The following is a 24,797-nucleotide window of genomic DNA, read 5'->3' as shown; positions in this document are numbered from 1 at the left end:
ATCGCCGATGACCACCCCCAGTTCTAGATTCTCCGACAGGCAGAGTACCCAGGGAGATGGTGGCGAGGTGGTGATATCATTGGACTAGTAATGCAGAGGCCCCGGCTAACACTCTGGAGACATGGGTTGAAATACTAGTGCAGCATCTAGTGCAGGAATTTAAGTCCAACGAATAAAATATGGAATTGAAAGTTAGTCTCTGCAATGGTGGCTATGGCAACTATCACCGATTGTTGTATAAACCCATCTGGTTCACTGACATCCTTTAGGGAAGGAAATCTGCCGTCCTTACCCGGTCTGGCCTACATGTGACTCCAAACCCACAGCAACATAATTGACTCTTAATTGTCCAAACAAAAAGGCTTTCACTTCATTTCTAAGCCTTTAGGATATAATGTTACAATAACAGCTACGGGAAGATTTACCTTCGCATCGACTATGTCACATGTTTGAAAGACTTCAGAGATCTTCAGCAAAATCACTTATGTGTCAGCTGGGATTCTTGCCGCTGGCTCATGAGATTTCAAGCCTCACTTTAGGGGTTAAGCACCAAAATCAGGGTTAACACTCCTGTGCAACGCTGGGGGAGTGCTGCCCTGTCAGAGGTGCTGCCTCTTGGGCGAGGCTCCGACTGCCTGGGTGGGTGTAGGGGATCCCCAAATCATGCTTTTAAAGAAGGGTAAAGGAGCTTTTTTATTTCTGGTGATTCAAAGAACAAAGAACAATACAGCACAGGAATAGGCCCTTCAGCCCTCCAAGCCTGTACCGGTCATGATACCAACTTTTGCCAAAATCCTCAGCACTTCCTTGTGCCGTATCCCTCTATACCCATCCTGTCCCCGTGTTTGTCAAGGTGCCTTTTGAACGCCATTAATGTATCTGCTTCAACAACCTCCCCTGGCAAAGCGTTCCAGGTACTCAACACCCTCTGTGTAAAAGACCTGCCTCACACATCCCCTCTAAACTTTGCCCCATGGACCTTAAACCTATGCCCCCTGGTGACTGACCCTTCCACCCTGGGAAAGAGTGCCTGCCCATCCACTCTATCCACGCCCCCCATAATCTTATAGACCTCTATCAGGTCACCCCTCAACCTCCGACATTCTAATGAAAACAGTCCGAGTTTATTCAGCCTCTCCTCATAGCTAACACCCTCCAGACCAGGCAACATCCTGGTAAACCTCCTCTGCATCCTCTCCAAAGCCTCCACATCCTTCTGGTAGTGTGGCGACCAGAATTGTGCGCAATATTCCAAGTGCGGCCTTACCAAGGTTCTACACAACTGTCGCATGACTTGCCAGTTTTTATACTCGATGCCCCGTCCAATGAAGGCAAGCATTTCAATTAATATTTACCCCTCAAACAGCACACAGAAGAAACCAAGTCCTTATCAGATTGCGGGGGTTTGTTGGGTGAAAGATAGCTGCTGCTTTGAAATGTTCAATGGTTCAGAAAAGCGCTATATAAACGCAAGCTTTTCCTTTTGTTAAATCTGTACCAGCTTGGCACAGTTCATGGAGCAAATGAATTGTTCTTCAGCGCAAACAGGAAAATGATGATGCAAGGCTTCGAGAATGGTATCAGTGTGCTCTCTATTCAATAGAGTTACACACTGAGCATGTTTTCATGTATTGACACTCTATTGATCAGCGAGAAGGGCTTGCTGCCCGCCCCCCCCCCCCCCCCCCCTCCCCCGGCATTCTGTCAGGAACAGATCAGCGTTTCTGTGAGTTTGCCAGTGCGATGGACCATTCGCCCTGTGTGTGCTGCCGGGATCCGGCGATCCTTAACTCGGGGTGCCGAGCGGGAGGGAGAGGATTTCCGAGCAAGAGTCCCGGGAGGGATTTCTGTGGCAGAAAATAAAGGAGAGGCTGCGACAACGGAGATGTGAGTGGATGTCGGTCTGGCTGCACAGTCGAGGAGTTTAGTTTAGTTGGCTAGACTGCTGTATTCGAAGGAAAGTGGGTGTGTGTGTGTGTGTGGGGAGGGGGGAGGGGGGGGGGGTCTCGGGCACTGCAGTTGTCATCTGTGCCAATAATAAGGCAAAATCTAACTGCCACCTTTCTCCCCCAGGCTTCGCTGAGTGATGCTGGGTAGGTACCCTCAGCTGTCCCTGCGGAGGAAGGAACAGAAAGCTGCGATTAAAAAAAGGCTTTGTCAAGGCAACGGCGAATTTGCACCAGCAGCCACCAGAATGAACGCCCGTCTGAGGAGGGACTCGCCACCAGTGGAGTAAGTCCCGTTTTTGTACACACGTTCCCCCCCCCCCCCCCCCCCCTCCACCCCCCCCCCCCCCTTCGTGTCGCGCAGCGTGTTTAAGATTCGCTGCCGGGTTTAAATTGCTCTCAGTTGGCAGTGGGCGTTCGTTAAAACCGACAGGCTGGGATCATCCAGGTGTGGCACCCAGTACTGTAGCAACAGAACCCATCTGGTGCACACAAGATTAATAAAAACAGGGGCGTACACGCAGGAATTAATCAGCGAGGTAAGAGGAAAACAAAGTTCAATTTATACGTCTTCCGATTGGCAATTAGGTCGGGGAATCAAATTACTTTTGCAGCCACTACCTTCGGAAGTTGAAACGCGCTGACTATTTGATAAATGGCCTCGGTCAACTACTGGTCGGTCATTAATCAAATAAGCATTACTTCCCTGGCCATTCCGCTACTATCCTGCCCTGAATTCCTTGGAATTCGGGACGGATTTTATTGAATGTGGCGTCCGAAGCCTTCCAGGGATGTACGATTGCTCAACCAGTGTCAACGCGTTCACGTGGGGTGGGGGCAAGGTGTAGGATCAGAGATGCGCAGGCACGGTGGTACAGTGGTTAGCATCGCTGCCCCACAGCTCCAGGGTCCCGGCTTCAATTCCAACCTCGGGTGACTGTTTGTGTAGATTTTGCACGTTCACCCCGTGGGTCTGCGTGGGTTTCCTCCGGGGGCTCCGGTTTCCTCCCACAATCCAAAGGTGTGCAGGTTAGGTGGATTGGCCGTGCTAAATTGCCCCTTAGTGTCCAAAAGGTTAGCTGGGGTTACTGGGTTACGGGGATAGGGCGGAGGCGTGATCTTAAGTAGGGTGCTCTTTCCAAGGGCCGATGCAGACCTGATGGGCTGAATGGCTTCCTTCTGCACTGTAAATTCGAGAATTCTATGAGTCACAGGGCAAAGAAGAAGCCCATTCAATCCATTCTGTCTGTGCCAGCGCGTTGGGTGATCTATCCAATCAGTCCAACTACCCTGTCCTTTCCCCGTACCTTGCAACTTCCCCTCCACCCCCTTTACAATTCCATATCCAATCTTCTTCAGGAAGTCATCCTCGAATCTGTTTCCACCACCACTTCAGGCAGTCAACGTCAGGTCACAACAGCTCGCTGCTCTGAAAAAACCCAGACTCTCCTCATATCCCTGGCTGGTTCTTTTGCCGATTAACTTAAGTGCATGTTGCCTGGATTCTGACCCTGCTGCCAGTGGAAACAGTTCCTCCTGTGTTACTCTATTCAAACCTTTCGCCCTTTCATTTAAGGCCCTTGGAATAATGAACTTGAGGAATTTTGCTGACAATGTTTCCATGTTTATTTAATACTGGATTCCGATTTGATGGCGATGGGATGTCTGCACAGCATCAACTTAATCGTACTGAATCCCAAATCCAGCAGGTCACCAAGGCTTTTAAAATTCCTACGATTGTCTGCGTTCCCTCCGCAATTGTGAAGAGTTGTCAAAGTTGGAGGAGCAACGAAACGGTTACTTGAGTATCTTGCGCTCTGTGGGCTGAGTTTTTGGTGCCCCTGGGGGGCATGTTTCCCCAACACCCCACCCCACCACCTTCTCCGACCAACCCCAAGTTCACCCACATAATAGGGGGGGGTGCTAAGAGGGGAGTGTGCCCCAAAAGTGGCAACACCCCTGACATATTGAAATGAATGATCAGGGCTCGATTAGATTTGGTATGATGCCATTTGACGCTGAGAATACACTGCCCACGCCACGTAACGTCCAGCGTGAGCAACCGGGCGGGAGCGAGGAGCCCGGTATTTTCACTGAAATGTTAAAAGGGAGGGAAGGAAAAGTGGGGGGGGGCTTCGCTCTTCAAGGGGCTGCCTAAAGTCACCCCCCCTCCCACATTTCTCCCTACCCGCTCCCCTCCCTTAAACCTACCCCCTCCCCACTCCACCCTTCTCCCTCATCTACTCAAAGCCGAGGGCAGCACGGTGGCCTAGTGGTTAGCACAACCGCCTCACGGCGCTGAGGTCCCAGGTTCGATCCCGGCTCTGGGTCACTGTCCGTGTGGAGTTTGCACATTCTCCCCGTGTCTGCGTGGGTTTCGCCCCCACAACCCAAAAACGTGCAAGCTAGGTGGATTGGCCACGCTAAATTGCCCCTTAATTGGAAAAATGATTGGGTACACTAAATTTATTTAAAAAAAAAAAAAAAAATCTACTCAAAGCCTCCTGGCCCAAAACCCCAGACTGACCTGCTTGGTTGGGGGGGAGGTCCATGTGCTTTTGTCTTCTCTTTCTTTCGCAGTCCTGTCAGTGACCACTGGAGGGCAGGACCTCCCCCCCCCCCACCCCCCAGCGAAGGAGTGGAGGTCCCACTGGGCCCTCATTAATCCAGCCCACAGCACTTTATGGTTATGGGGTAGGGTGGGTCGGGAGAGCATGTTGGCTCCACAGTGACATTGTTTTGAGAGGAAAGGGGCTTCATTCCACCTCGCCCCACCCCCCACCGCCTCATATTATTCCGCCCTATGTATTAAATTGTGTCTCTGTCACTGGGCCCACTCCCCCACCCTTCCCCTCTGTAGCCTAACCTGCGCATCTTTGAACACTTGGGGGCAATTTGGCACGGCCAATCCACCTAACCTGCACATCTTTGGACTGTGGGAGGAAACCGGAGCACCCGGAGGAAACCCACGCAGACACGGGGGAACGTGCAGACTCCACACAGACAGTCACCCAAGGCCGGAATCGAACCTGGGACCCTGGAGCTGTAGAAGCAGCAGTGCTAACCACTGAGCTATCGTGCCACCTATTCAGCCACTCAAGTTATAGAAAGGAAGAAAGACATTTATACAGCACTTTGACTGTCACCGGATGTCTCACAGTGCTTCACAGCCATTGAAGTGGGGGGGGGGGAGGGAGGATCGAGCACCAGGGGGGTGCTCAGGAGGGGTCTGGCCCGCGATCGGTGCCCACCGATCGTCGGGCCGGCGTCTCTGAAAGACGCACTCTTTTCCCTCCGCCGCCCCGCAAGATCAATCCTCCATGTCTTGCGGGGCGGCGGAGGGGAGGACTGCAACCGTGCATGCGCAGGTGACGTCATTAAAGCACCGCCGGCCGCGTCATTTACGCGGCGCCGCTTTGACGCGGGCGTCAAGGCCCGGCGCTCCTAGCCCCCTGGGGGTGGGAAAATAGGGGGCGAGGAGCAGCCTCCGACGCCGGAGTGAAATACTCCGGTTTTCACTTTGGCGTCGGCACTTTGTCTCCCTCTGGGAGAATTGCGCCCATCATTCTGGTGAATTTGCGTAGCACTCCCTTTCTGTAACCATTGCCATTATATTGAGCGGACTCCAAGTTGACATATTGTCTGCAGGAAATGTTCCATCCACTATTTTAGCTTTCCAGATAAATCACTGCTGCAAATGTTATCATAGAAACTACAGCAACAACTCGCATTTATTTAGTGCCTTTAATAGAGTGAAGTATCCCAAGGCTCTCCACAGGAGCATTATCAAACTAAGTTTGGTGTTAGGTGATATTAGAAGAGGTAGGAAAAAGCTTAGTCAAAGAGTTAAGGGGTGAAATTCTCCGTTTGAGAGACTAAGAGCGGGATTCTCTGAGCCCAGGCCAGCCGGAGAATAGTATGTTGGGATTCCCTGGGGGGCCTCCACTGTGGCCTGGCCTGCAATCGGGCCTACGGATCGGTGGGCTGGCCTCTTGGGCTGGGGGTCTCTTTTGCTACGCGCCAGCCCCTGTAGCCCTACGCCATGTTGTGTCGAGGCCAGCGCGGAGAAGTGAGCCACTGCGCATGCGCAGACCCGCGGCGTCTATCTGACGCGAGCATCGGCAGCTGGAGCGGCGTGGGTAGCTCCAGTGCCGTGCTGGCCCCCTGTACGGGTCAGAATCGCTGCTCCTGAGGGCGTTTTGATGCCGCACATCAACACTTAGCCTCAGGATCAGAGAATCCTGCCCTACGTTCTCCTGCCGGAGATCAATTGCACCCAATTGGCACTCCCGCTGGGTGCGCAGATCATGAAGCGATTCCCAATCCTTTGCCATGCAAAGTTATGCATGGCGAGGATTGCGAAGGATTCCCAAGGGAACCCTGCTATTGGGCCGCCATTTTGAACGGGCTGGCTACAACCCCACCCCCGCATCACAATTCAGCCTTCCATCCTGGATTTTCTGGGTCCCTCCCCTATCCTCAAGTACGGGGGAAACCCTACACATGCCCTCCTCCCTACAGAGACCCCCTAAGTAAGGAGACCCCCCCACAGACCCCCCCAAAAAGACATGCCTGTCAGTAAGCCCCCCAGAAAAGAGACCCTGTCTGGAAGTTAGAGAGCAGTCCAAACAGGCAGTGAAAAAGATTACTGTTGTAACACTCACCTGGACAATACACCTGCTGGCTTAGAAACAGGAAGCACCTCGAGTCCATTCCTGGAAGGTGAAAACAAGTCAGCAGTGTTAAACCCCTCAGTCCCTTGGGCCGTAAGCCATTCATTCACTTCCTTACTAGGCTATGATTGATAGCTTCCACACACACACACAGCTGTCAGCTTTGCTTCATTCATCTTCCTTCACGATTAGTAATACTAAAGTGCTCCATCCACAATGTTTATAAACATCAAGCTTTGATTGACAGCTCCTGGACCACTTCAAACAGAATTAAGTGCTTTTTTGAAGTGGTTAGCTGGAAATGGCCAGCTTCCTGTTTCTGAGCCAGCAAGGCAAACCTTGCAATGTAGGGGGACGATGGCCCTCGGTATTGCCCAGGTGAGTGTTCCAACAGTAATCTTTTTCACTGCCTCTGTCTGGACTGCTCTCTAGCCTCCAGACGGGGGTCTCTTTTCTGCTGGGTTTGTGGCGATCCCTTTATTCAAGGGGTCTCTGTATTTAGGGGTTCTCTGGAAGTCTCTCTTTATTCAAGTGGTCTCTGGTTGTGTTTTTTTTATTTAGGGGTCTCTTTATTTATGGGGTCTCTGGCGGGGGCGGTGGGGGGGGGGCAGACCTTTCAATGTAGGGGGACGATGGCCCTCGGTTGGACTTTGGGTGCAACTCGGTTACGGAATTGCCCCTTGGCCCACCGCGAGGCCCACCATATCAGGACCACGCTCATCCATACCTGCAATAAATCTCGCCCTCGTGATTCCTGGGACAGAGGACCAGAGAATCACGCGGACCTGGATAGTATGGTGGTAGGCCTGCTTGTGCGCGGGCGCGAACCTCGATCCTGACACCAGCGTGGTTGGGGGGGGGGGGGCGGGGGGGGAGGGTGCGGAGCATCGGAAACGGATCGGCAGCCAGCGCCAATTCCGTTTTTTCCCCGATGCTGGATTCCCGCCTCACCGGGAACTCCGCTATCAGCGGCGCGAGTCGGAGAATTTTGCCTAAATTTTAATAAGCAGAGAGGGAGTCCCGGGGCCTACGGGCCCAGGCAGCTGTTGAAGGCACAGCCGGCAGTAGTGGCAGCCCAGCAGGGGTGCAGGATTGGAGGAGACCAGATTACCCCCCCAGGAGACTGAAGGAGGTGGCCGAGATTAGAACATGGCGAGGCAATGGAGCAGTTTGAAAAGATGACTGAGAATTGTTACTTGGAAGCGTGAGCAGGGTGGGATTTGAACCCACCACTTTCTGACGGAGAAGGGCATTCTACACACTGAGCCAGGGCACTGGAAGCTACAAAGTAACCGTAACGACGCTCTAATTACGCTTGAACCACAGGGTTTGTCCACTTCATGCAGCCCCCATCTCCTCCACACAGCTGCTGGCAAATGCAGTGCCTGGCAACATTCCAACAACAGCCTCTGCAACCCAAGCAACTTGAAGCAAACCCTTCAGTTATGAATGAATTGAATGCGGTCTGCTGCAGGTCAACAACTGTAGAAAACAGCACTTGTGTGTAGACTGTCTGGAGTCGTCACAGCAAAACACTCTCCATCTCTAAACAAAGGAGCGTAGGATCACTTGTATTTTAGAAGCACTTGACTTCCCAAAAGGAATGGAATCTTGTCAGCTTACGACTTGAGGAATAATGTCCCCAGCTGCCACAGACTGCGACCCACTGACCTCCGACACTGTTACCACCTTGACTCGATCAGTCGCGCTTGTGTCTCCAGTTAGAGGCTGTGGGTTCAAGCTTCCCGTACCAGCCTCCCCGAACAGGTGCCGGAATGTGGCGACTAGGGGCTTTTCACAGTAACTTCACTGAAGGCTACTTGTGACAATTAGCGATTTTCATTTAATTCATTCATTCGCATGCTCAGGTGCAGGCTGCATACACCCAAATCTCCAGTGTTGCGAATACAGGGGGGGGGGGGGGGGGCAGAAAGCCGTGCCCCGGCCTCAACAGCCCAGGATTGGGACACTCAGCCCAATTATTGGACAATCCCTTAAAATCCAGCACTGCCGTTCATCTGGTGCCCAGTGTCTCTGAGGGAACTTAAGTCAAGCCTTAGGCCTCCCAATTAAATATGTAAGACACTGTTGAAAAATGCCTCTTTTAGGGGCTCTTGGGTATTGATGTTCAAATCTGGCCCTTGTAGCAGTAGTTTTAGGCTACAAAACAGGCATGGTGGCACAGTGGTTAGCACCGTTGCCTCACAGCGCCAGGGACCCGGATTCAATTCCGGCTTCGGGTGACTCCAAGTGGAGTTTGCACTTTCCCCCCCGTGTCTGCCTGGGTTTCCTCCGGGTGCTCCGGTTTCCTCCCACAGTCCAAAGATGTGCGGGTTAAGGGAAAGACCACTGCCCCCCCCAACCACAGAAAGGGAAATCCCTCCAACACCCCCAGGTCCAGGTGCGGTTACAGAGATAGGAGCGGGGGATTGGGCCAATGTAGGGTGACCTATCAGAGCAAGGGCCGGTGCAGACCGGATGGGCCAAATGGCCTGCTTCTGCAGTGTAGGGATTCTATGATTTCTATTCTATTCTCTGATATCTATTCAATTTCTACCCCCTAATCGCTACCCTGTGTTAAAAATATATAAACATTACGGGCGGGATTCTCCGATCCAGTGGCAGAGTGTTGACACCGTCGTAAACTCCGGAGCGTTTTACGACAGCGTCAGCGGGTCGCTGGGAGCAGCGATCCTGTGCTGCACAAGGAGCCAGCACGGCACTGAAAATGAAATGAAAATCGCTTATTGTCACGAGTAGGCTTCAAATGAAGTTACTGTGAAAAGCCCCTAGTCGCCACATTCCAGCGCCTGTTCGGGGAGGCTGGTACGGGAATTGAACCATGCTGCCGGCCTGCCTTGGTCTGTTTTCAAAGCCAGCGGTTTTAGCTGCTCCAGCTGCCGATGCCGGCGCCGGCACGGGCAGCGCGGGTCCACGCATGTGCGCCACGGGCAGCGGGAGTCTGCGCATGCACGTGGGTTGCCTTCGCCGCCCTGGCCCCACGCAACATGGCAGAGACCTACAGGGGCCCGGCGCGGAGGAACATTGGTTACCCCCCCCCCCCCCCCGAATTAGCCCACCCGCCCATCGGTCGGCCCCGATCGCGGGCCAGGCCACTGTGGAGGCCGTCCCCGGAGTCGGATCCCCCCAGCCCCCCCACCAGGCCGCTCCCGCAGCCAGAACACCGAGGTCCCGCCGGGTAAGACCACACGAGAATCGCCCGGGGAAGCAGCGCTGAGCGGCACCCGACTGGTCACCGGAGAATCGGCGGGCCGGCGTCCGAGCGGCGTCGCTGGGATTTGCACCCCCCTCCCCCCCCCCAGCCAATTCTCCGATCTGGCGCGGGATCGGAGTATTCCGCCCTACGTTTGGAAAGTATGCGACTCTCATTTTCGATCATTACAACAGGCAGAGAATGAAGAACGGTGTGCTGTGGAATTAATTTGACCATTTTGTAAAGGGCAATGAAAAGAGTTGACACCGGGTTGTAGAGAATAACAACGCTTATTTTTACTTAACACGTTAACTATAATGTAGACCTCCAGTCGTTCCCTACTGGGTCATCTCTAGTGGGTGCCTGACTGGCCGACTCTATTTATACAAAGGCACATTGACTTAGTTAAAGGTCCCCCGCCTCCTAATCGGGGAACCCGTACTCTGTGAGCTCCATGGGGTAGTGGATCACCCGTACCCCGTGAGACCCACGTGGGTTGTAACAAACTCATATGAAAAGGGCCCGATGTGAAACTGAGGTTAGTCACATCCACGCACGGCCATTGTTAGTTCCCTAACTTCCTATTGTCTGGATATTTAATCTTCACATCTGTAAATCTTCAGTCACTCGGTTCGTGGGCTCCGAACGTGAGTCACAGCAACAGAATGCTGAGCATGTCACCCTGTAGCGCATGCTTGAGTTCAAGAATGCATGGGAAATGGAGTCAGCGTGGCAAATCATATAAGAATGTCTGAGCTGCCTGAGATAAATAGCCCATCCACTGCTCGATTTAGAAAGCAACAAATCACCAGCATCATGTGGAATGTGGAACTGGACTTACATTCTGTTCAAACAAACAGTGGCCGCTGACAGAAATAGCTTACAACGCAAGCAAAGGGCCCAGTGAGGAGTGGGGAATAAGTCAAACGGAGATGTATGGGAGCATTCTGTACAACAGGTTTCATTTCTCTGCCCACGAGTCGGGGGTTGGTCTACGTACGGTCCTCTATTGCGAAATGCAAGAGCCTGGAGCCTTTCTGCTCCGAATCGTATAGCACAGTATGAATGGGCAATGTTGTAACATTAAAGCAAAGATAGAAAGTCAGATGTACGTTTATATACCGCCTTTCACAACCTCAGGACATCCCAAAATACTTTACAGCCAACATCTTAAGTGTCTTCGCTGTTGTAATGGAGAAGAAGTGGCAGCCACATTGTGCACAGCCAGCTCCCACTAACAGCTCTGTGATAATGAGCCGATCATCTGGTTTTTTTTGACAGAGGGATAATGGTCGGCCAAAACACTGGAGAAAACCTCTCCTGACATTCTTCAAAAGAGTGCCATGGGATCTTTCACATGGGGCTGACGGGAGAGACAGGGCCTCGGTTCAACATCTTGACTTTGTCACTATTTATTCATGAGATGTGGGTGTCGCAGGCCAGGCCGACATTTACTGTCCGCCCCTCACTGCCCTTGCAAAGGTGGTGGTGAGTCGCCTTCTTCAACCCGCTGCGGTCCCTGAGGTGTAGGTACACCCACTGTGCTGTTAGGGAGGGAGCCGCAGCGACAGGGACATATTTCCAAGTCGGGATGATGTATGGCTCGGAGGGGAATCTCCAGGTGGCGGTGTTCCCCTGCTGCCCCCTGCCCCTGTACTTCTAGGTGGTAGAGATTGTTGGTTTGGAAGGTGCGGTTGAAGGATCCTTGGCGAGCTGCTGCAGTGCATTTTGTAGATGGTACACACGGCTGCCACTGTGCACCAGTGATGGAGGTAGGGAAAGTTCAAGCTGGTGAATGGGGTGCCAGTCAAGCGGGCTACTTCGTCCTGGATGGTGTCGAGCTTCTTGAGTGTTGTTGGAGCTGCGCTCATCCAGGCAAGTTGTTGGAACCAACAATTCTACGGACACGTGCTTGTAGGAAGAATAGCGGTTTTAATATACTCACAACAGAGCCAGCCGGTTAGCCATTGAACTTTTGGTGAACTGGCCAGCTGACCATGTGGCACTGAGCTTTTATACAGCAGCTTCCGGGGGAGGAGTCCTGGGCAGAGCCAAGGGAGAAGCCCCGTACAACTCGAGCATTCCCAGAGCTATTCCCCCTGGAGGACAGGTAGTGCAACTGCACTTACAATACAGACACATGTATATACAGATTACAATCCGGTGTGAATCACATTCACCACACAAGTATTCCATGAAACTCCTGACTTGTGCCTTGTAAATGGTGGACAGGCTTTGGGGGGATCAATCGCCACAGGATTCCCAGCCTCTCACCCGCTCTTGTAGCCACAGTATTTATATGGCAGTTTCTGGTCAATGGTAACCCCAGGATGTTGATAGATCAACTGACAGATGGCTCCTCCGACCTGAAATAATTTAAGCCTTAACAGTATTTCTGCAGCCAGATCATAAAGAATTAACACTGCAGTTTCGTAACTTCTTTCAGAAACATTAAGTCAGGCACCTGTCCCATGGAGTGGTGACGGTAGCCACCAGCTCCCCCGAGTTCCGCCCCACTAATGAGGTCGCGTTTCGCAGACAGCACCTGGGACAGGGTGGCACAGATGTGCATGTGCCGCCGACAAGTGAGCCGGAGCCCTCCGGCCCCAGGGCCCCCAGAGGATGCCCGCCAGAGGGGCATCGAAGGCCACAGGACGAGGTAAGCAGCTGGCTGCCCCCACCTCAGTTGCGCATCCCGGGGAAACACCAAGACGTAGCGGGAGAGCTAGGAAGGCCGAGCATGTCGAGGATCTCTGAGGGCACCAGGGGAGGGGTGGGAGGTGGGGAGGGGGGTGGGGATTGGGGAGGGTGGAGGGGAACGGCATCATCAGGAGTAGGGTTCGTACAACACATTAAACACTTTGCAAAACCAGTATGATGGCCCCTGTCGCTTCCTCCTGCATTGCCTGCTGACCACCGGACGCTTTGGCCATCTCTGCAGGCATCTCCCCCCCATCCCCATGATGCTCTCCCACCCTCCGGCCGTGGACATGTCCCCGGAGCTGTGTCCCAGCCCCTGGGTGTTCGGATGTTGGCTGCTGTGTGTGTGGTGTTGCCTCCCGCAGTGTCCAGGTATCAAGGTGTGATTGGGATGCGAGGCAATGACTCCCACATGCCACATGGCCCGCCCACTCACGGGAATCTGCCTGGCATGTGCTTAGTGCTCATTTACCCATGATTGCCAATTCCCTCTGAGCGATAGCCTTCAGCCGCGCAGCCAGAGGCCACAGCAGGTGGTGTGGGGGCTATGGGCGGGCGGTGGGGCAGACAGGGAGAGAAGGGGTCATCCCTGCAATGGGTAAATGATCCAGGGGTTGCCATGGTGGTACCACAAGCAGTAGCCACCCCGGTTGCCCCCCAGCACACCCTTCCACCCCCCCTCCCCCCATGGCGCCCACCCCTGCGGAGGGTCCCCCACTGGGATGTCAAGCCCAGCTCTTTGCCTGGGAGCGAAGATGGCTACTCCCTTCCTCGGCCACCCACAGGAGCCCTTCCGCCAGGTTCACGTTTTTTAGAAGGAGTACTAATCGGCGCCAGCGTGAGCACTTGCCGGGCAGGTCGTTGAATCATGAGAGGCCGTTGGATATGGGGTCACTATCGTCAATTGTACAGAAATGAGGCTTAAGTAGTGAGAATTGCTTCTCTGTGGCGTACCGTTCGTTTAACCTTTTGTGACCTAAGTTCAACCATATCGTACCCTGCATTACACCAAAGACCCTCGCTGGAGCCTCAACATAAATCCCAAAACGTGAGAAGAACTTACAAATGCAAGAAAAATAGTTGTCGACCAAAGAGATAAATTCACTTTTGCTGGAGTAATATTCATTTCATTTTTCATTTCATTCATTTTCATTTCATTTCACAGAACAAACAAGGCATTAATCTAAAGAAGGGCTTGAGATTAATCACAAATCTGTAGGTTATAAATCTCAGCTTTAGTTCCGAATGAAATTCACGTGAATTGGAGATGCTTTATGAAGTTATGGTCTGAAAATAATGGGTTTAATATCTTGACTTATGGGGCGGATGCTCTGGTCTCCCAGCTGTGTGTCTCTAGTGGCGGGAGGTGGCGTGCCTTTCGCCGGCAGCGGGATTCTCTGCTCCCGCCACTTGTCAATGGAAATTCCCATTGGGGGCAGCATGGTGGTGCAGTGGGTTAGCACTGCTGCCTCATGGCGCCGAGGTCCCAGGTTCGATCCCGGCCCTGGGTCACTGTCCATGTGGAGTTTGCACAGTGTGGGTTTCACCCCCACAACCCAAAGATGTGCAGGCTAGGTGGATTGGCCATGCTAAATTGTCCCTTAATTGGAAAAATGAATTGGGTACACTAAATCTGTTTTAAAAATTAAAAAAAGGAAATTCGCATTGAACCCACCTCACGCCTCCAGGAAACCCGTGGGCGGGGGTCCGTTCCCAGCGGGAACACAAAATCCCAGCAACGGGAGAATCCCGGGCGTGATATCCTGTCAGAATAATAGAATAAAGGACCATTGAAAGCAGTTTGCCCTTGTCTCCTGGTTTAATCAATTTACTCTTTGTGTTCCAACGCAAAACTCACCAGACTGTTCATTTCGAGGGCCATTAACTTTTCACGGAGAAAATTGTTTGCCAATCCTTTTCCATGTTTGTCGTATATTGTGACACAAATCGTGTTGAGTTGAGGCAAAAATAATTGACAATGATGCCATCGTGTTCCAATCGCTGCACAAGCCAGTCTACGGGTTGTCCCTCAATATGGAAGTCATCACAATCTCTATTTCACGAGCTTCCGTTCAGTCGCTCCATCAGCTTTACTGTACAATAACAGCGACCAGCGTTTCTGCACTTGCTCTAACACAGGATGCATTTAAGCGGAAGCTGGATAAATAGATGAGGGAAAGAGGATTCTCCGCTGAGAGAGGGGGATGAAGTAATTAGAGGCAAGTCACAGACCCAGTTGGGCTGAATGGCCTGATTCTGTTCATAATAATACATCCCATGACATGTCAGCCAGGAGAGTCGGCCCAATGCTAAAAGGAGGAGGCTGTGGGATAGAGTTATTGTTGATGAGTTTCAGGAGGAGATGCGATGGGCAGGACTACGCAGTTGAGTGAGAGGTGTGAGCAGTGGGGAAGTTACACAGCGAAACAGCATTGGAGGACCTTCCGACACTGGCAGGGTGCAGTTTGCAAGATAGGATTAAGTACAGCTATCCAATTTGCCCCAGCGCTCCCACAGATCTGTATTTTCTTTTCCTGTGATGTATCAGAGTAACACCATTGGCTGGTGTAATGTCAAGTGTTACGCATTGATGTCATCGGAGCGCTCTGTGGGCTTTTGTGGAGTTCACCATGGTACCCTGTTTGAACAGCATCTTGTAAATCAGTATTCTTCAAATTCTTTTTCCGGGGACCCATTTTTACCGACTGGCCAACCTTCGTGACCCACGCCGGCCGACCTTCCCGACCCACGCCGGCCGACCTGAGCGACCCACCATTTTCATTTAACTTGTTTGCTGCTGATAAAAATGGAGGAAATGGTTTTGGGGTCCCTTTGGCCGTCGTACACGCTCCTCCAATGGAACCTGTTGGATGAAGGTGAAGCCTTCCGGTGTCGGAAAGTATGGAGTCTCCATCTGTCCAAACTTCTGAATTTTTTTCCTGTAAAATTTTATCAAATAAAACCCCCCCGAACTTGTAAAAAAAAGTTAAAAATAAAAGAAATGAATAAAATGAATAAACCCCCCCCCCCCCCGAACTTGTAAAAAAAATAAAATGAATAAATAAATGAAAAAAATAAAAATTAAATGAATAAAATAAATGAATAAAATTAATAAAACCCCCCCGAACTTGTAAAACAAAAAGCTGCGACCGTTTAAAAAAATAGTGGCCACACTGTGCATGCGTGCCCAATCATTGGCGCTCATGCGCATAGTTTTGCGCATGCTCGCAGATGATCGTGCTGCGGCCGATTTTTTTACATGTTGGTGGCCATTTTGAAGGCCGCTTGCAGCCGCCGTTATTAAAAGCCGGATGCTGCGCGGGGATTTGCACGATTAGGAGCGCCGTGAAGGACGGCTTCGCGACCCTCCCGACACCCTGCCCGCCACCCACCTGCGGGTCGCGCCCCCAGGTTTGAAGAACACTGTTGTCAATAAACCCCCTTGCACTATGTTGTACGAACTCGCCGTGTGCCACCTCCGATTATTTCTCTTTGCGGCTACAACAGAGAACATAATACAAGAGAAAATGGCGACGGGGTCTGGGCCGTGAAAAGGAACGGGAGTAAAGTAACCTTTCAAGAGCGATTTTGTGAGCCAGAGGAAGGAAACATCGGGAAAGGTCTAGACCCAGACACCATCGGGAGTGAGGTCAGGAGAAATATCGTCAGCTTCCAAGGTGAAATCACCATTGTGGAATTGTCCAGTAGATCACGATAGTTGCGAGTGCAAGTAAAAGGGTTTTTCAAAAGAACTTTCAGACAACTGCGAATTACTGGGAGCTTACTTCAAACGCAGGATCAAAGTTTTCAGCCCACTTGCCGTTGTAGTGGGTGGAGCTGCAGAGATCGCGCACGAGGCCCTGAAACGAACCGCGGGAAAACGATCCTACAGGGCTGCCGACTCTGCAACCTACTGCTCAGGAATCAATAGCAAAGCACAGAAACAGCTGGCCTGCTTGCGCACTATGGGTTTGTCTGCTTTAAACAGAGAGAAAATAAGCAGCAGGAAAACTGTCTGATGGCTGAGTCGCACAGGTCAGGGAGCCGTCATCCAATAATGGCAGGAAGGAAAGGCGTCATGGATGAGCAGGAGGAGACATGGAACTCTTATGAGGAAAGGTCCCAGTCGTTCCTTAAAGCCAATCAGGCACCAGCAGACCTGTACACTGCGACCTTTCTCAACTCAGTTGGGAGGAAAACACTCGTGTTGCTACAGAATTTAGTACACCCAGATAAACCTGGAGACAAGTCACATGATGAGTTAATGACAGTGTTGCAAGAACATTTCTTTCCCCATCCATTATTAATAGCTGAAAAATTCCACTTTCACCATTGTGCACAGGAGGAAGCGGAAAAAAAGTTCACAATTCGTTGCATCACTGAGTACTGAGAATTTGGTCAGACTTTGGATGATACACTTCGCGATCGATTCGTTTGTGGCGTCAGGAATTAAGCCATCCAAAGGAAATGGCTGATTGAAGCTACATTAACCCTAAGATCTGCTGTTGCAATCGCAACATCTATGGGACTCGCTGCGAGAGAAGCTTTGCGGATAGATGTTTGAGCTAAAGTCCGTAAGGTGAAGTCTATGAGAAGCAGGTCCACCAAGAACCTACCAGATCATCGCTGCAACCAAGTGGGGCACATAACTGGAGATTGTTGGAGCAAGGAGAATAAATGCAAAAATTGTGGCAAAGTTTCTTACATTGCCAAGAACAGGTAAAGAACCTAAAAATTACTTTTGCGAGGTTGCAATTACGTAACATCAAGAAAACAAAGTTCAAACTTTAGAAATCTTTTGTTCACTATCTTGGACACATCATCGACCAAGATTGTTTTCACAAAGAACCTAAGAAGATATAGGAGATCCTGGATGCTCCACGATCACGGAACGTGACTCGGTGAAGGCCGTTTCGAGGATTATTAAATTACTACAGAAAGTTTCTACCTCACTGTGGTGATATGAGTGGGAGCACTGCCATTGGTGCAGAACATTGGTTTCCCATTGGCTCTGGCTGGTCATGTGCCTCTCGTCTGATTGGCTGGGACTAGCCATGTGACTGCTCACCAATTGGTCGAGAGGCAAGTAGACCCCGCCTCCGAGGCGGGGTATAAGTACCCAGGTTTCCCGGCGGTCGGCCTTTCTCTGTAGTCGACCACCGGGCTAACAACTAGCTGATTAAAGCCACAGTTTGGATCTTCATCGTGTCTCGCGTCCAATTGATGGTACATCACTCACTTAGCAACAGAACTGAAACATTAACACACGTTACTTTGAAACACACAAGCTTGGTTCTGAATGAAAGATTGTGACAGTTGGCGCTTACCAAAGTGTCAAAAGAAATTATAGGAATCAGAGTTATTGGTCCATTATAACTGAAGCTGCAGCTTGTGACGCATCACCCAATGGGGTGGAGCAGTTGTCTCGCATCTAATGCCTTCAGGTGAAGAGCGACCAATAGCATTTTCTTCCAAGACGTTGACGAGCGCTGAGCCCAACTATGCTCAGCTTGAGGAAGACGATCTCAAAATTGTTTTTGGTATTTGAAGTTTCCACCATTATTTATTCTACTGACCGACCATCGTCCCTAAACAACAATCTTTGGGCAAATAAGGGAATCCCTTTGTTCGTTGCTAGTCAATTACAAAGTTGGGCTGTAATCCTGTCGGCACACGATTATGTCGTCGAATATCGTCGGTCTGAACGGCACACAAACGCAGACGTTTTGTCCAGACTTCCGCTGATCAACAAAACCAACAAATGAAAAACGAATCTGATGAACACGTCAATGACATATTCTATCTTTCTCATGTGGAAAATGTTTGGTAATGTCTTCTCAGACGTGAAAATTTACCCAAACAGATCCAGTGATGGGGAAGTGTTGGACATGATTCAGGAAGGCGCTAACATAAGAGCAATGAAAGAATCCAGACTTGAAACTCCACCTTGGAGCATCTTGAGCTGATAGTGCAAAATTGCTGTGGGGTATTAGAGTAATCATTCTGCCGTGTCTGGGAAGTAGAATGCTGGAGCAGCTGCATGAAGGCCAAGCCGGTGTAGTTCAAATGAAGGAGTTGGCGTGAAGCTGTTTCTGGTGGCCCAGGTAGAGGAGAAGGTGGGGTTATACCTATCCTGCACTGCGTTGAGAAATGTACTTTCACTACAAGCTTTGCATCCATGGGTAATGGCCAACTAGGCCAGGGCAAAAAAATCCATGTCGAATATGCTGGATTAGTCATGGTTGATGCCAGTGGCCAGAGTTTGCCATCATGAAATAGACAACCACGGAAAAGACCATAGAACGGCTCGACAAGGTATTTGCAGGATTGGGGAAACCTGAACAACTTGTTAATGATAATGGTACTCTGTTCACATCAGCTGAGTTCAAGGACTACCTGAAGGGGTGTGGCATCCACCACATCAAATCTGCCCTCCACCATCCAGCTACCAATGGCTTAACTGAATGATTCGCACAGTCACTCAAGCATGCAGTGAAGGTTTCGAGCGACAAATGTGTCAATGGTTTTCTAATGACATACAGAAACACAGAACATTCAACAATGACACAAAGTTCACCAGCTGTGCTGATGTTCAAATGGAAACTACACACACAGTTCGACCACTTGACTCCCCCTACAACTTCAGAGATAGTCAGGCAGCAACATCAGACACGTGGATAGAACAGAACATTCCAAAAGCAGAGCCTCGTGAGAAATTACACCTCAGGTGAAAAATGGACTCCAGCAATTGTATTAGGGAAATGGATCCGATTTCCTATACTGTACAATCTGACGATGAACGAATTTGGATTCGGCCCATTGACGAATTATTGACTGCATATGATGAGAGTACAGAATTGTACCAGATGTTTTCACCACAGAGAGTCTGGACAGTGACATGTCCAACTTGAGGCCTACAACTGCTGAAATTAAGGGATCTGTTACGATAGAATCATCCACACAACCAGAGACTGTTCCTGAATCTGTTTCACCAGATGTAACCAGTGTATAGGAAGACACTCCAGGTGCCCCTAGGAGCCAAGTTCCTGAACGTCATCCACCCAAGGGACTGTCTTACTAATGTGCATATGTATCCATAACATAACAAGGTAACCACGATGTGGAGATGCCGGCGTTGGACTGGGGTGAGCACAGTAAGAAGTCTTCCAACACCAGGTTAAAGTCCAACAGGTTTGTTTCAAACACTAGCTTTCGGAGCGCAGCTCCTTCCACACCTGGACTTGGAATGAAATGAAATGAAAATTACTTATTGTCACGAGTAGGCTTCAATGAAGTTACTGTGAAAAGCCCCTACTCGCCACATTCCGGCGCCTGTTCGGGGAGGCTGTTGCGGGAATTGAACCGTGCTGCTGGCCTGCTTTCAAAGCCAACGATTTAGCCCTGTGCTAAACAGCCCCTGTTACTATAACAAGATAAGTTATGGCATAATGTGTTGGATCTGCGTTAAGGTGTTTGATAAGTAAATATGCCGGGGACACAGAAGGAATAAAGGGAGGGGGGTGTTATGTGTCAGAGTAACACGATTGGTTGGTGTAATGTCATGTGTTACTCAATGTCAGAGCATTTCACGGGTTTTGTGGAGTTCACCATTGTACCCTGTCTGATCTTGTAAATAAGCCCCTTGCACTAGGTTATACAAACTCGACCTGTTCACCTCTGATTCATTCTCTTTGCGGCTACAACAAAGAACATAACATTTCCCTTTCAGGTATCGATCTAATTTGCTTTTAGAAAATCGCTGTTGAATCTGCTTTCACTGTCCTTTTAAGTAGCCCCTTCCCGATCGCAACAACTCGCTGATTACAATGTTTTCCTTGTGCCACCTCAATCTCTTTTCGTTTTCGCTGCATTGTTCAATAGAAGACTGAATTTCCAGTGCATTTACCAGGGAGCCATTGAGGGAGTCGGGGCCAGATATTGCTTTACTCCCTCACAGCTCCGAGTCCTGTGAGTTCAATTATAAGTACACTGTGCTATTGTGCGCATCGACTCCAGGCAACTAAATAAGGCCCACTGGGACCTCATTGAGACTTTCTGTCACCGGCCCCTTTACAATTGCTTATTTTTGACATGCCCAACGTATTTGTTTAACTTTCAGCAGGATCAAGGAATTAATGACTGCAGACATCGTTTTGCCCCTGCGCTGCATCAAAAATCATACTTACCGTAAATATTTTTAACCATAAAATGGTTTGGGCCTCTCCAGGGTCTGGGAGATTGCTCGCTAGCTAAAACGAGCATTCCGACTGATGGCCCCACCGTCTGTTTTGATGTTATTGAAATGGCTTTGGAAGATACTGGCATTGCAAAGTTTAGGATGACAAAGAATGTCCAGACACAGCATAACCGATCACCTAAGATGCGGATTTTTTTGCCTGCCTTGTGAAACTAACTTTCCAATTCTATACAGCTATTCCTCGTTTCTCAAAGTTTCTAAAATTCCCAATCTCTTCCCACACCTAGTGGTGTGCGAAGGCAGACTTTCGTCTGTTTTCATAGCTATTAATTCCTGGAACAGGTCGCTAGCCTTTTGTCAGGGGCTTATATACAGCTTGGCGGGCACCACTTCACGTCAAGGGTGTCTGACCAATAGTCTCTCCTGCTCTTATCACCAACCATTGGCATATTTGGAAGGATTCACAGGTTGATATTCAACCTGTGGCGAACACATTATGAACGTGCCTTCCTTGGCCATCAAGGTCTGGGGTGGGACTTGAACCCCTGGCTGAGAGGTAGGGATGCTAACCCACTGCGCCACAAGACCTCCTCCTTCAAATCTACGCCTCCAGGTTATTGATCTCTCCGCTGAGAGGGGAATAGCTCCTTCCTAGCTACTCTGCCTGGGCGCCACACAATTTTGTCGATCTTAATTAAATCTCCTCCCAAGTCTCCACTGCTCCAAAAAATCATTTGGCTCAAAGAGATTTCACCAACTTCGACCTTGGGATGGGGCAAGTGGGAGGAATACCCTCAGTGAAGCTGCAGGGTAATCGAGGGCAGGTTTCAAAATAGGTGTAGTGGTTACGGTACTTCAGAGACCTGGACTAATGCTCTGAAGATATGAGTTCAAATCCCACAAAGGCAGCTGGGCAATATGAATTTATTTACTTAAATAAATCGGAATTAACAAAAGGCAAATATTCGTAAGCGCGACCGTGAAATAATGGGTTGCCTTCAAAGTCCATCTGGTTCATTAATATCCTTCAGGAAATCTGTCCACTTCTTTGCGGAAAATTAATCGTCAGCAGAAGTGGGGGGGGTTATTTTAGCTTAGAGTAGGGGATTAATAAAGGTGGGACCTGTTAGGGAGGGCAGCACGGTAGCATTGTGGATAGCATAATTGCTTCGCAGCTCCATGGTCCCAGGTTCGATTCCGGCTTGGGTCACTGTCTGTGCGGAGTCTGCACATCCTCCCTGTGTGTGCGTGGGTTTCCTCCGGGTGCTCCGGTTTCCTCCCACAGTCCAAAGATGTACAGGTTAGGTGGACTGGCCAGGATAAATTGCCCTCAGTGTCCAAAATTGCCCTTAGTGTTGGGTGGGGTTACTGTGTTATGGGGATAGGGTGGAGGTGTGGGCTTGGGTAGGGTGTTCTTTCCAAGAGTCGGTGCAGACTCGATGGGCCGAATGGCCTCCTTCTGTACTGTTAAAAAATTCTATGAGACGGCTTTTGCACTATGTTTATAGTTTCATGTACATTGTCTATTTTGTTGTTGTTATAATACCAAAAATACCTCACTAAAATGTTTATTAAAAAAAAGGGAAGGAAATCTGCCACCTTTACCTGGTCTGGCCTACACGTGACTCCAGGCCCGCAGGATTGTGGTTACCTCTCTACTGCCCGCCACAATGGCCTAGCAATCGATTCAATTGTCTCAAGTACAATTGGGGCTGAGCAATACATTCTGGCCTTGCCAGTGACGTTCTCAACCTGTGAAGGGCGGCTCGCTTCATGCTGGTGTGACCAGGATCTCCATCCGGACTCCATAAAGCTGACCCCAAGTTTACAGAATGACGAAAGCACCTGTGATGTCTATCAAGCCCCTTGACAGTTTTCCATCACTTCAACATTTTTTACATTCTTGACTTATGGTGCGTGATTCTCCGAAATGGAGACTAGGTTTTCACGATGGTGCGAAACGGGCGCGGGGACTACTGATTCTGGCCCCGCCAGCATGGGGTTGGAGTGGTTCATGCCGCTCCAGCCTCCCTTCCCGGCGCCAAATGGGAGCCGCGACAACCCGCGTATGCGCGGGAGACTTCTTCAGCACGCCAGCCCCGACGCAACATAGCGTGGGGGTTCAGGGACCGACCGCGCAACAAAGAGGGCCCGGGGGGGGGGGGGGGGGGGGAGAGGGCTGGCCTGCCGATCGGTGGGCCTCGATCGCGGGTCAGACCCCATCGGACACCCCCTCGGTGAAGGAGTGCTTTTCTCTGCCCCACAGGCCACCCCCGACCCTACGCGCAGAGGTCCCGCCGGCTGCGAGCAGGGGCGAACGCCGCCAGCGGGACTCTACCATTTCCGCACAGCCGCTCGGCCCATCCGGGCCAGAGAATCGGCGGACTGGCCGCGGACAGCAGCCCGCGACCAGCGCCGCGCCAAACGGCCAGCGCAAATGGCACCGATTCTCCGCACCTCGAAGAATCGCGCGCCGGCGGCGTGTCGCGGTTGCGCCGATTCTCCGGCCCATGATGTGAAGATGCGGGTGTTGGACTGGGGTGGGCACAGTAAGAAGTCTGACAGCACCAGGTTAAAGTCCAACAGGTTTGTTTGGAATCATGAGCTTTCGGAGCGCAGCTCCTTCATCAGATGACTCAACTGAAGGAGCTGCGCTCCGAAAGCTAGTGATTCCAAATAAACGTGGTGGACTTTAACCTGGTGTTGTTAGACTTCTTATTGTTTATCGCCTTAATCACTAGTTTGATTTTTTTCAAACATTATTATGCACCATTTGTGCAGTCACAAAGGACAGTAATGAAAACTGCTGCCATCTTAATTTTTCTTGCCTGGCAAAACATTCCAGTCATCAGCTCAAATAGTACTGAACGTCTGAAAAACAATTACATCAGAAACCTGCATTTGTATAGCACCGTCCACACTGATAGCACATCCCAAGGAGCACTGCAGCAAATGAGGGGTGGGATTCTCCGTTCCCCGATGCTGATTTCGTAATCAGCGATCGGGCGGAGAATCCCGGTTTACGATGGAATCGGGGGGCGGCGCCTGTTTTTGGATACTCCGCCCCCTCCAAAACGGCATCATCAGGGAGAACGTTGCAATCCGTTGGGACCACCTCATGACGTGGCCCGCCCCTGAAACTCTGCCCCCGGTGGGTGAAGTTCCCACGGCGCGAAGCACATGCGCCCATGCCGCCACAGACGGGCGGGAGACGTGCTGCTGACTGGGGGTGGGGGCGCTTTCGGCGAGGGCTGGGGGGGGGTACTGGTGGGGGGTGGCCCCACTATCTGGCAGGCCTGGCCCGTGCACGACCGCCGACATGTTGTACGGCGTGACCACTGCAGGTCGTCGCCGTGGGCATGCGCAGCTACGGGCCCGGCAATTCTCAGGCCGTTTTTGGCGTGGTGGCCGGGCGTTTTACGTGGCGCGGCTGCTAGCCCCTCATTGGTCGGCGGATCGGCGCCGGGGTGGCGCCGATTTGTTTGCCGTAAAACACCACGGATCCTCCGGACACAGGCTGGAAATCGGACAGTCTGGCCCCCTGCCATTTTACACATGTGGTCGTTGTTGGAATGCAGGGAAACACAGCAGCCAACCTGTGCACAGCAAGATCCCACAAGCCGTAACGTCATGGTAAGCATCCCAGCAGTTGAGTGTTTTGGTTGTGACGTTAAGCCGAGACATTGCTGCCTTCTCGGGTGGATATGAAAGATCCTGGGGCACTATTCAAAGGACAACACAGGACCTCGCCCTGATGTCCTCCAATCAACCTCACAAAGAACTGATTATCTGGCCATTATGCTAGTGTTGTTTGAGGGACTTTATCGTGCACAAATTGGCTTCCAGGTTTTTTTCATATGTCCATACGATGTGATCATCGCTGCGAGGCCCAGCATTTCTTGCCCATCCCTAAAAGCCCCTGTGGAAGTTGGGATGAGCTGCCTTCTTGAACCCATGCTGCTGCCCGTTCAGGCACTCCCTACATTACAACGGAGGCATCACATCGGAAGTGCTTCATTTGCCGACTTGGGGCGCACCCCGAAATCACAAAATGTTATATATGAACG

General features: G+C 50.9%; 1 protein-coding gene across 2 annotated transcripts in view; it reads left to right on the top strand.

Moving 5' to 3' along the window:
* Positions 1-1,746: 1,746 nt before the first annotated feature.
* The window catches only part of LOC119970129 (paralemmin-2-like), a 446,039-nt gene continuing 422,988 nt past the window's right edge, over positions 1,747-24,797 (top strand). For both annotated transcript variants that reach the window (XM_038804197.1, XM_038804201.1), the window contains exons 1-2: positions 1,747-1,887; positions 2,074-2,232. In XM_038804197.1, coding sequence (XP_038660125.1) covers positions 2,087-2,232 — 146 coding nt within the window. In that variant the 5' untranslated portion in view covers positions 1,747-1,887; positions 2,074-2,086. The remainder of the gene's footprint in view (positions 1,888-2,073; positions 2,233-24,797) is intronic.

Source organism: Scyliorhinus canicula, chromosome 8, assembly GCF_902713615.1.
Source record: "Scyliorhinus canicula chromosome 8, sScyCan1.1, whole genome shotgun sequence".
Taxonomy (NCBI): domain Eukaryota; kingdom Metazoa; phylum Chordata; class Chondrichthyes; order Carcharhiniformes; family Scyliorhinidae; genus Scyliorhinus; species Scyliorhinus canicula.
The sequence above is the reverse complement of the archived record's forward strand: the minus strand, read 5'-3'. Positions and strand labels throughout refer to the sequence as shown.